This window comes from Syngnathus acus, chromosome 17 (assembly GCF_901709675.1).
Source record: "Syngnathus acus chromosome 17, fSynAcu1.2, whole genome shotgun sequence".
In the NCBI taxonomy this organism is placed as follows: Eukaryota; Metazoa; Chordata; class Actinopteri; order Syngnathiformes; family Syngnathidae; genus Syngnathus; species Syngnathus acus.
This window is the reverse complement of record NC_051102.1, coordinates 5,641,430-5,652,772: the sequence shown is the minus strand read 5'-3', so window position 1 is coordinate 5,652,772 and position 11,343 is coordinate 5,641,430. Positions and strand designations below refer to the sequence as shown.

Sequence of the window (11,343 nt, the reverse complement as noted above, 5' to 3'; positions counted from 1 at the left end):
TTTCCTTTCATTTGTAATTAGTCTGCGGAAGTAAGACCAAAATAAAATAAAAGCTCACTCTGCTCTTATTTTTAAATGTGTTTATCTTCTGCAGCGACTTCCGAGTTTGAAAACAACTTGACTCGGTCACCGGAAACCAACCAAAATTAAATTTAAGAACCATCAAAGAGAAACAAGATCCCGCGGCTGTACTGGACGTATTTTTGTGACAGGTGAGCGTGTATAAAGTAAGACTATATAAAAAGCATCAAGAAAAAAAACGGAATTAGGGAGAACTAAGGTGAATTCAGTAACGTGGTACTTTTATTTTCGCTTCTTTTTTTGTTCTGACCGGAAGCGCCCCGCTTCCCCGAAATATATAAATGGAACCGTCAAAACACAAACAGAAGTGGACATTTGTTATATTAAAGAATATAAAACACGAATGGGATCAAGTCATTCGGGTAACCAGTAGATTTTAATTGTATTTCCTCTTTCCTTCTGCTGTTGCTACTTCCTGGTTTTGAAACAAATACGTCACCGACTACGTAATAGGAAGTACACCCCCCCTCCCTCCGTACCCCCCAAAATAGAAGCTGAACCGTCAAAACATAAACAGAGCAGTCGACCTTGTTTGAACGCTTCTTGGTTCGTTTTCTTTTGCAAACTTGATGCACAATGCGGCGTCTTCTCTGTCTCAGCCTGGCCGGTAGAGGCGCGGTGTGACGATTGCAAAGCTGCCATATAAAAAGATTACAAGGACTGAGCTTTTAAGAAACAAGGAGAAAGAAGTGCGCTGAGTCGGGCCTGCGAGTCGAGGTAATAAAAAAAATGCTAAGGCTAAGTTAGCTGCAGTGTTTGTGATCAAACAGGTGCTTGCAACAACAAAGATGACAGCTGCGTATTTGTCGATATTTTGCCAACCGTGCGGATATCTAGCTACGTGCTAATGTCAGCGGGCCTGTGCACGTCAATCCGAGTTTTAACGATGCCGTCACAAAGCGGACGAGGATGTATTGGGGTGGCATTAGCCCGCTGGTTAGCCTGGCTAGTAGGTTTCATACGCTTGTCACGCACACAATAAACAGGAAATGCTGAACTTGAATACTTTCATCTGTATGACTTTTTCACCCCTTCTTACGTGTGACAGAGTCGCTATCAGGGACGTCATGGCAGAAACCGATGGCAAATCCACTTCGGTCAACGGTAACTCACTTGCCAAACCACCTGTGGTAGCCATCTCGGCTCGTCTCTGAGAGCTGCTGGGTTCTTTTGTAGGGATCTCTGGGGAGGAAGAAGCCGGCGGGGATGGCCACAAAGATGGGGACGCCTGTGGGAGCAAAGATGGAGTCAAACACCTTGGTAAATCCTTTACTCTTATTTTTCTGTAAATGACACTGTAGGAGGTTGGTGTTTTAGAAGATAATTAGCCAAGAACTTCCATCTGTGTTGCCGTACCTCAAGACAATGGAGAGGCGTCTGGTGACAGGAATGAGCCAGAAAGTGAGCTGTACGAGGAGGAAGATGAGGACGATGACGATGAGGAGGAAGACTCTGACAGCATGGATGGCAGCGGCCTCTTCTCCCTGACTGAGGACGGTGAAAGAGAAAGCGAGGAAGGCAGACGAGAGAGGGCGAAAGATGGCGGGAGAAGGGCCGCTCGGAAGCGGAACAGACCTTGCGGCGGCAACAACAACAACCGTTCCTCCAGCTCAGATGATGACGACGACGATGACGACGACGATGGCGACGAGGAGCTGAAAGATGACGAGGAAGACGACGATGAGGCGATGGAGGCGTGGCTGGGCGCCGAGTTGCGGGACCTGCGCGGGCCGGCGTGGCGCGCCATCCCCTCGCTGCGCCGCCGGGAGATCGGCCGGGACTCGCAGCAGTTCGTGAGGCAAGTGTGTGGCGCCCGCGGGCTGGTGCAGAGGTTGGAGCTACAGGGTCGGCTGGAGAGGCACTCCGGCTGTGTCAACACACTGCACTTCAATCCATCGGGCACGCGTCTGGCGTCCGGCAGCGACGACCTCCGCGTGGTTATCTGGGACTGGGCTGTCCGGCGTGCCGAGCTGGAGTTTGACAGCGGCCATAAGAGCAACGTCTTTCAGGTGAGAAGCGCAACACTTGCATTCACTGTACAAGGCAAAACACCTTGACACTTTTCTTTTGGTTTGGGGGGGGGCAGGCCAAGTTCCTACCTCACAGCGGTGACTCCACGTTAGCCATGTGCGCTCGCGATGGTCAGATTCGCGTGGCTGAGCTCTCCGCCACCCAACGCTGCAAGACCACCAAGAGGGTCGCACAACACAAAGGGGCTGCACACAAGGTCCGGTAAAACAAACACACACACACACACACACACTTTTAAACAAGATGTCACTGATCCGCTGTTTTTTGTTTTGCAATTTTTGTCTCCCAGTTGGCTCTGGAGCCTGACTCGCCGTGCTCCTTTCTATCAGCGGGAGAGGATGCCATGGTGTTTGGAATCGACCTGCGACTGGACCGGCCTGCTAAGTGAGTGGCACGTCATTTTGGAAATCCCCGGATTCACCCCTCATAGATGAGTTTAGTGTGCAAGATGTCCATCAAACCCCTGTGAAAGGTTTCCTCCTCTTTCTCAGCAAACTAGTGATGGTGAAGGAGGGTGACAAAAAAGTGGGCCTTTACACCATCTTCGTCAACCCAGCCAAGACGCAGCACTTTGCGGTTGGCGGGAGGGATCAGTACATCAGGTACCTACGCAAAATGGCTGCTACCCATGATGTTGCAACGTGCTCTGTGGTTCCTAATCAGTGTGAAATCTGGGCCTGTTTAGTTCAACACAAATGTGTGACATCGGCAGATGGATACATGTTAGTTGTACCTTCTGCCATCTAGTGGAAGAGAATTGAAATGCTCTGCCTGTCATCGCCCTGTTGCTCGGTAGGATTTACGACCAGAGGAAGATCAACGAGAATGACAATAACGGCGTGCTGAAGAAGTTCTGCCCCTCGCACCTGGTGTCCAGCGAGTCCAAAACCAACATCACCTGCCTGGTGTACAGTCACGACGGCACAGGTAGGCCTGCTCAAAACGGCTGCAAATAGCATGACGGTGCTACCCCGTTTTGGAGTTTCAGGGTTTCACCATATTATTTTGGTTATTGCAATCTAGAGCTACTAGCCAGTTACAACGACGAAGACATCTACCTGTTTGACTCCAACCACAGCGACGGCGCCGACTACTGCAGGAGATACAAGGGACACCGCAACAACGCCACAGGTGAGACGACACGCCGACCAAACTCTTATCAGCAGCCGTTAAATTTCGCTTTGGATTCTCCCCCTCGCGCAGTAAAGGGCGTCAACTTCTACGGGCCATGTAGCGAGTTTGTGGTGAGCGGCAGCGACTGCGGACACATCTACCTGTGGGACAAACACTCAGCCCGCATCGTCCAGTTCATGGAGGGCGACAAAGGCGGAGTGGTGAGTACAAACTGTCAGATTAGCGCTCGAGTAGATTAGGTTTGATTTGATATGTTTTTGTGGGTTAATATTGTGCAAATATTTTGTGTGATAATGGTAAATGGTAATTAAATAATGTTTTGGGGGGTTTTTTTTGGGCTTGATGTCGCACAGGTGAATTGCTTAGAGCCACACCCCCACCTGCCAGGCATGGCCACCAGTGGCCTAGACCACGACATCAAGCTGTGGGCTCCCACTGCCGAGACCCCCACAGGACTCAAGGGCCTCAAAGAGGTATCTGCTTCTAAGATAAGGCTCCTTTTCGCAGCCGTACTTGAAACCAAATGTGCCTTTGTGGTTTATTTGAAGCTGATGAAGAAGAACAAACGGGATCGCGACGAGGACAGCGTGCGGCATGGCGACCAGTACGACACCCAGTTGCTGTGGTTCCTGATGAGACACATGAGGAACCGACGGCCCCCGAGGGTGAGCTGTGCGAAAGGGGGGGGGGGGGGTATGTATTTGCTACACCTACTGTTACTTATACAGGAAAATGCAATACTATGCTATTGTTTTTGTGGTCCATTCATTCCAGTTGGGAAATATGAGATGTACGTTTTGAGTTGCGAGCAAGGGCATTTAACAAATTCAACTTGTATCTCAAAGCACTGTTGGCTATAAAATAAATGAAATCGCCCCACTCACTTCCTCTCCTCGTCTCCATCCAGACCCGACGTGAAGGAGCCGAGGCAGACACCGATGAGTCCTGGAGCTCGCCGGACACTTCTGACGAAGAGGAAGGAGGTCCAGATCATGTCCAGTGCATGTCCTCTTGAGCCATGTCAATATATATGTATACATACAGTCCAGTAAAAAGCAGGTATGTCAGAAAAGATAAGCAAGAAAAATTCATAAAAAGTTCGGGAAGAAAAACACCACCAAATATATTGTCTCAAATTTGGACCATGACAGTGAAAAAAAACTTACTACTCAAAATCCAGTTTTTAGGGTCACCAACTTTGTTGTATAAAGTTTTGTGACCAAAAACAAAATATTTCACATTTTGTGCGTGTCTCTTTGAAAACGACAATCTCAATGTCATGTTAAAGTCTGCTTGCCTGCTTTTCACTGGACAATCATAAGTTAATAATTGACACACTGGCACAACACAAATCAGACAGCAACAGTGCAGAACGCTGGCCCACCGTACGAAGACATCAAGTTATTCCCAATGTCCCATTTTTGACCGCTGCCTCCAAACGTACGCCAGCACGTAGCCGCCCCCCCTTTCCATCGTAGCGCCGAGCTTCCTCTTAACCGAATTATTGACAGCCACCCCCGAACTGAGTGCACTTTGAATCAGGGATGTTTCAGTTTGACTCATGCACTAAAGAGAGATTATTTTTTTTGTCGGGGGTGTTTTTTTTTTTTCCCCTGCAGCATTCACATCATCTTTGACAGGAAGCATTCTGCTCACCTTCACTGCATGCGCCACGGATGGAAACCTTTATTTTACTCAGCCTGATCAGATTCAGCACAGTTCTTGTAAAAGGTTCACCACAAAATTTGGTGGTTTCATTGGACATTGTGCTTGCCCGTTGTTTGTGCTGTGAGAGCAACTGAAGCCTGGCGTTTTTTCTCGTTTTTCGGAGAACTCTTAGATGAATTGTACATATATAAATATGAAAACTGTAAAAAAAAAAAAATCAACATTTAGAAGATGCTGTTTGATGTCACACATTTGATTGGTTAAAGATGCAGAGGTTTATATTCGATACAGATCCGATGTGCACCTATTTCTTCTGTTTGCCTAAGACTGTCCATTGTACACAGTACTGTATTTCATTTTGAGAATTTTGCCACCTAAAGGCTTAAGATTTCTGAAATGTCTCCTGGTTCTGTTGGAAATCTGTTGAAGAATTTGTGCAATAAAACAAGGATGAACAAATGTCTCCTGAAAGCAATTGATATCATTGTTCTACGCATTGCTAGGTTTGTTATTTTGAGGGAGTCAAGAGTACAGGGCAAAAAAATCTTTCTTTCAGATCCACGTTTTTCCAAATTTGCTGGAACAGCGTTTGAGTTCAGAAGACTTGTTTCTATTGCAGTGTGATTGAGTAAAATTGCTGTGGAAGAACAAGCCCCATTAAAACATTACCAAATAAACACAAACTCCTCTCACCTCGATACGCTCTTCCATCGCCGAGTCACGCTTCTCTGCTACTGCAAAATGCAACTCTACTTGCATTATTAAAATTTGCATTGAGAACCGGAGATGATTTTTTTTACACCTTTTATTTAAACAAACTAGTATGTACAAACAGGCGTCTGACCTGTGATGAAATAAAAGCAAAACGTGTGCTCGGTATCAGCATAATGCAACAATATGTATATTAAAGTTATTCCTTGTAGTGCAGGAAAAGCTGCAGCCTCTTGCGGTGCTCTGCGGACATATGCACAGCACTGCAGGGGTGCAAAAATCAAACGTTAGCATGTATGAAGGTAGACTGTCGCGCTGACATAATAGCGACTCACTTGAGGTGCTCTCCAAAGGTGGTGGTGATTCTGTAGATGGCCGTCTTGAGCGCGGCCCTGAGAGCGAAGCGCAGCGTCTTGTAAGTCGGCTCGCCCATGCCACCCGCCGTCCGCACGGGCTTGGTGGAGGCGTGCGGCAGCTTGAAGTGTCGGTCCACTGCCTGGAGGACAAACCGTGTTTTGTTTGTTGACTTTTTTTTCTTTACAATAATATACTTTCTCCCCCTTTATACTTGTATGAATGACTTGAAGCTGTGTGTGTGTGTGTGTGTGTGGGTCAATGCATCATATATTTTAAGACATTCCTGCAATAAAAATGCCAGGATTAAAAATGCTGCTAGCCTCGTCGGTAAGGTATAAATCTGACCTCTTGCAGGAGCAGCATACTGCTAAGGATGCTGGATAAGGAAGTTTGAACCACGCCAAAGTGGTCCTCTGTGAAGGAGGCTTGAACCAAGTAGGATAGTCCTGGAAAACACTCACTTGGTTAACGCAAAGTATTGAACAGGAAGTGACATTTGGGTTTTTTTGGTTACCCTCTAATGCCCAAATGTGGGCTTGGCTGTCGGCAAACAGTGCTTCACTGGAGGCTTCTGGAAGCTGCAAAATAGAGCGAACGTTCAGCATTTGCGTAAAAAGCGCTGGAGTGATGCTGAACGCAGTGAGCTCACCTTGTTGAACAAATACGCAATCAGGACACGCTTGGACAGGAAGCTTTTAACCTGGACGGGGTAGAAGAGTTAGTGTTTAAATAAGGACACCTTGAATATTAATAATTATATTTTTTTCCCCGCAATTTGTATGCAGAACCTAAGTATGTACCTGCTCTTTCCTGTTGTGGAGGAACTGGGTCAAAAGACTGGGTTGATAGCCAACCTGCTTGGGACTGGGCAGCAGGACGGGGGACGACACGGGGCTGCCGCTGGAGTGGGAATCTGTACAGAGACGGTGGCAAAATGACTACAAAGTTAACCGTTGGCTCCCATCTGCACATCTCCCTTTACCTGAGGTGGACCACAGTTTGGGGGCCCTCCTCATAACATGGGGGCTCTGCACAGAGCCGTACCACGGCGAGCCCTGGTGTACAGACGCTGCGAGACGCCGTAGGGCGGGCGAGGCAAAAAGGTTGTCCTGCTGGGGCGGGGTGAACGGCGCCGTCATGGGGCTTGGCGCGTTCCGGGCAAAGACGGAATCTGGAGTTTTGATCGAGACGTTTCTGGCTCTTGGACTCATCAGATCTTCCACACTCGAGGTTACTTTAAGTTTAAAAAGATCAGATGAAATGTTGAGATGGCCACGCCCAAAGAAAAGACTCCGCATCATTGAAATAACTTCAGCGCACGCGACCATTTACCCGAGGATGAGTCCGACTTCAGTTCGCCGCTTCCCGGCGGAAGCGACTTGGCCCTGCCGTTGGTGGCCACGCGGTCGTGGTACGTGACCAGACGCTGGGTCAGGTCTGCCAGAAGCAACTGACACTCCTTGCTGATGGCGATCCAGTTATGAGGATGTCCACCTGATGGAGAAGTATGAAGTTGTCGCCCATTTTAATCACTCGATGTTACATTTGAATTTAAACAAACAAGCAGAAACAAACCTGGCTGACTGAGGCTGAACACCTCGCTGCGTCGCGATGGCGAGTGCTGAGAGAGCAAAGCCAAGTCCTGCAGGGCTAGGAACTGCCGGGCGGAGAGACTTCAAGTCAACTTGCAAATGTGCCATAGGGCCTTAGGAGGGAAGCTGATGGACTACCTTTAAAATAGCCGGCGCTGGGTCAGAAAGAACTCTTGGAAGACACCGGTGAACTTCCTCGGTGAATGACGACTGCACTGGGAAACTGTAGCCCTGTATAAAATGAGGAAATATAATGTGAACCACGTCATTTTCCTGCTCAATCATGGCACATCATACATGGAACTGTAATTACACACACCTCCGTGATAAATATTCTGAAGAGGAGCAAGGATGTGTACCAGGTGAAGAGCAGGTAGGTGGCGCTGGTCCACAGGTGGTAGAGGAGGGACAAGTCCACAAGCCCACTGATGGTGTCCAGACGGTGGGTGGAACTGAAGGGGGGGGGCGGCGGATACTTGTGAATATTGATACACACGTGTGAGGGAGGACGTTCACAAAATGCACTGACCTGTTTAAGTGAAGGTTAAACATTTTACAGATCCACTCTCTTGGGATGTGACCTGTCAAAGAAAGACTTGGTTTCATTTCATAGGTTCATAAATGAACTACACTTGTGAAATAGGTGGCATTAGTAGGAGGGGGAGGTCTTGTTCTCTATAGCTCAGGTAGACAAAGGGTCTCAGTCACATAATTACTGTGAAATAATCCTACTTTTGAAATCATTGTAGATTAATTTTATTATTCAGGGAATTGAATTTTGTGCACTCACCAGCAAGAAGAAAAATAACTTACCCAAAAAGAAATAGATGAGAATGTAATTCCTGATCGAGTAAAGAGCTTGAGCGGCACTGCACTTCACCACCAGCGGCAAGGAACCCTTAAAGCGAAGGGACTTGTATTGCTGAGGAGAAAAGGGAGGATTCAAAAAGTGACTATAAATTCACTCAAAGACATGTCCAATGACACACGTACCTGAACTGTGTGGAAAGACACATAGTTCATGTTATGGATGACGCCAAAAAGGTTGTGGGAGAAACCCACGAAAGCGCCCGCCAGCAAAAGGATGAGTTGGTACTCATTCAAACACACCCGAGGAGGGCTGCAAGACAAGTTATCTGTTAGCGATGAGCCACTCTCAAGCGCTGCGGAAAGGTAGACTTACACGTCTTGGAGGCTGCAAGGGTAGGTCAGCATCTCGTAGCGGCCCCCAATGGCGATGGCGGCGCACCAGGCCACGATAACGCCTAGGACGCAGTGGAGCAGGGAGTTGGCCACGTGACGTGGGTGCAGCAGCTGACCCAACAGCGCAATTTTGGAGCAGGCGACGGTGGGGATGACTAAGCAGAACCAGAATAAAGCTTGACAACATAAATCACGAGAAAAATAGTTCATTCACACCATCTGATTTGAACCTCACTGACCTGAATAATATTCAAAGATGAGGAAGGCCACCATGATGGTGACACTGCACAGCAGGACAAAGGACAAAAAGGCACTGGCGCTTGTCATGACGGTCAAACATTCTGTAAGAGGAAGACATTTTGAGTTGATAAGAATGCTCAATACAAACACAAACAGTGACTGACTGACCTGATAGGGTCTGGATTGGGGAGAGAAGGCTGAATCTGCTGAGGATGACAAAAACTGCTGTAGGGGGTGGCAACAACAAGACACCCCAAATTATGCTGGCTGCAGCCCTCCAGCAAATCACCTAAACACAGGGTGGTAAGATTATCCTATTATATTATTGATTCATAGTTATCTTCCCGAAATGGGCTTCCTCGTTTTTTTTCGGGTGGGAGGTCTCGACCATGGTATGTTGATGATTTTATTTACTATGTGCCTGTAAAGGTTTTGATTCTTTTATGAGAGTTATAAATAAACTAGACAACTTTATGACAACTGATGCCACATTTGGACATTTCTTTTCCTAGGCAAAACCGCCAATGCCTGTCCTGCTTATATTCAATTACTGTAAAGGAAGAAGTAGGGAGAAAACACAGAATAACTCATGTAAACTGATACACAGGAGTTGCTGCTACAGGTTAGCATGCGAGCTAACACCTGTCGTTTAAGAAAACAAAAGTCGGGCTTTTATATGACACAGAGACTCACCTTGCGGACAAACCAACAACTTTGATCCGCAGAAAACATAGCGAAAGAAAACACGTTATTTCTTCTTTCTTCGTCAAAACTTCCAGGTTGTCATCATGCCGCGCCACTTTCGTTCAAAGGACCTCCGGAAGGACCCATGCTCCACAAGGGTCTCCATATACATGCCTGTTTCAAATGACTTAAAAGCCTGTCATGTCATGAATTTATTATTTTTCTTAATTCATTATTTGATTTTTTTTTTTTAAAAGTCTGTCACGTGTACGGACTATGAGGCGCGTTCTTAATGACATATTGTATTGGTTTACACCTAACGGCATATTTTGTAATATTACTAAAACACTTTACATTTAACATTTTGAAAAGCATACGTAAATCAAGACCGCTGTTTTAAATCATGAGGCCATTTACTTAATTCTAGACAATGACACTTACTTAGGAATTAGTTGTAAATGCCTTTAATTTCCAACACCAGAAGCTTGTGGGTTTCAGACAAAATGCATTTGCCACGAATTATTCCTGGATGGAGAAGATCTTGCCACTATAAATTATTGGACTACTTATGAATTAGTTGTGAATCCCTTTACTTTCATCACGCATAAAAGACTTATCCTGATGATAAGTGGTAAAACTGGGTCTATCCAATGCTGTCTTTGCATCGTCTGTCTTGGTCTCAAAGGCGTTGACAGGTAGTTTTTGGGACGCACTGATGGACATGTCCGTCTGAACGGCCTTCTGAGTAAATGTGGGTTTCTGCCCGGGCTTGAACGTGATGGCGGGCAAGGCCTGCTGCTCCCGCTGGACCCTCTTGTCCTCCCACAGCTTGAGCAGACGCCGCTGGTTGTTGGTCATATCCTTGAGGTTCTGCTGCAAAGACTGGACCTGCTCCTCCAGCAGTGTCTTGGACGTGACGGCGTTGGCCAGCTCGGATGTCAGTTCATCCACAGTCAGACCCAGCTTCGCCGCCTTCTCTATCAGGGCGTCGCACTCACGTTCCTTCTCATGCAGGTCGTTGATGATGTCCTTTGTAGTCTTGCCGAGGAACTTGGGACTGCACTCCAGGCCAATATCTATACGCAGGGTTTTGATATTCTTCCTCAGCTCCTTGTTGTCTATGAGCAAGGTCTTGAACTTCTGCTTCAGGGCCTCAGTGGAGCGAAGCCTGGACTCATACTGCCGGAGTTTTTCCCGCAGGATGCCTTCTCGGTGGACAGCGTCATCCCGCTCCTTTCTGCATTTTTCCAGGAGTCTTAAGGTCTCGAACTTGGATGCTCGGTCACCTTTGGCAGTGGCCATCTTACAGCAAATCAAAATCAAGCAACTGCAAAATTCCTTTTACAAAGTCATTGTTTCCATCCACACGAAAACTGCTTGAGCGGCTATTTGCGAGCCCGACACTGAGGCAGGTGATATCGCCCTCACGGGGTTAGTGCCGAGCTCACGTGTGTAACTCAAAGCTGGTGGCTAGGATGACCTGTAACCAGGCCGCCAGCTTCCCTCCCACTGACAATGTTTCCAGTGACACCATTCTTTTCCCATTTGTCTAATGAAGTCCTTAAACAGGCAATCATTCAAGTCGACTGAATGCTTGACATTCTTCTATGTCCATGTTAACATTTAATTGTTTTCTCAAAAA

The 11,343-nt window shown here is 47.1% G+C and overlaps 3 protein-coding genes across 4 annotated transcripts; 1 reads left to right on the top strand and 2 right to left on the bottom strand.

Annotated features, from left to right (window-relative positions):
- Positions 1 to 190: 190 nt before the first annotated feature.
- Positions 191 to 5,385, top strand: dcaf8 (DDB1 and CUL4 associated factor 8). 2 transcript variants are annotated; one of them, XM_037277050.1, is made up of 13 exons: positions 191 to 212; positions 1,130 to 1,185; positions 1,258 to 1,341; positions 1,444 to 2,090; positions 2,168 to 2,308; positions 2,402 to 2,496; positions 2,604 to 2,714; positions 2,909 to 3,039; positions 3,136 to 3,243; positions 3,316 to 3,446; positions 3,600 to 3,719; positions 3,795 to 3,911; positions 4,154 to 5,385. In XM_037277050.1, the coding sequence occupies exons 2-13, from the start codon at positions 1,149 to 1,151 to the stop codon at positions 4,259 to 4,261; spliced, it is 1,830 nt and encodes a 609-aa protein (XP_037132945.1). In that variant the 5' UTR covers positions 191 to 212; positions 1,130 to 1,148; the 3' UTR covers positions 4,262 to 5,385. The 2 variants fall into 2 exon arrangements, with proteins under 2 accessions (XP_037132945.1, XP_037132944.1); XM_037277049.1 differs by lacking the exon at positions 191 to 212 and adding an exon at positions 543 to 798.
- A 322-nt stretch (positions 5,386 to 5,707) lies between these two features.
- ndc1 (NDC1 transmembrane nucleoporin) lies at positions 5,708 to 9,858 on the bottom strand. The gene is made up of 18 exons (XM_037277047.1): positions 9,711 to 9,858; positions 9,186 to 9,306; positions 9,017 to 9,118; positions 8,758 to 8,932; positions 8,568 to 8,694; positions 8,388 to 8,496; positions 8,104 to 8,155; positions 7,894 to 8,026; positions 7,713 to 7,805; positions 7,558 to 7,639; positions 7,315 to 7,476; positions 6,965 to 7,216; positions 6,783 to 6,895; positions 6,632 to 6,682; positions 6,497 to 6,560; positions 6,328 to 6,428; positions 5,961 to 6,121; positions 5,708 to 5,888 (listed from the first exon to the last, which is right to left on the bottom strand). Exons 1-18 carry the CDS (start codon positions 9,747 to 9,749, stop codon positions 5,825 to 5,827), a joined length of 2,001 nt encoding a protein of 666 aa, XP_037132942.1. The 5' UTR covers positions 9,750 to 9,858; the 3' UTR covers positions 5,708 to 5,824.
- Positions 9,859 to 10,225: 367 nt separating this feature from the next.
- zgc:113691 (uncharacterized protein LOC503529 homolog) lies at positions 10,226 to 11,171 on the bottom strand. Its single transcript, XM_037277072.1, has one exon. The coding sequence runs from the start codon at positions 11,001 to 11,003 to the stop codon at positions 10,275 to 10,277; it is 729 nt and encodes a 242-aa protein (XP_037132967.1). The 5' UTR covers positions 11,004 to 11,171; the 3' UTR covers positions 10,226 to 10,274.
- Between the last annotated feature and the right edge of the window lie 172 nt (positions 11,172 to 11,343).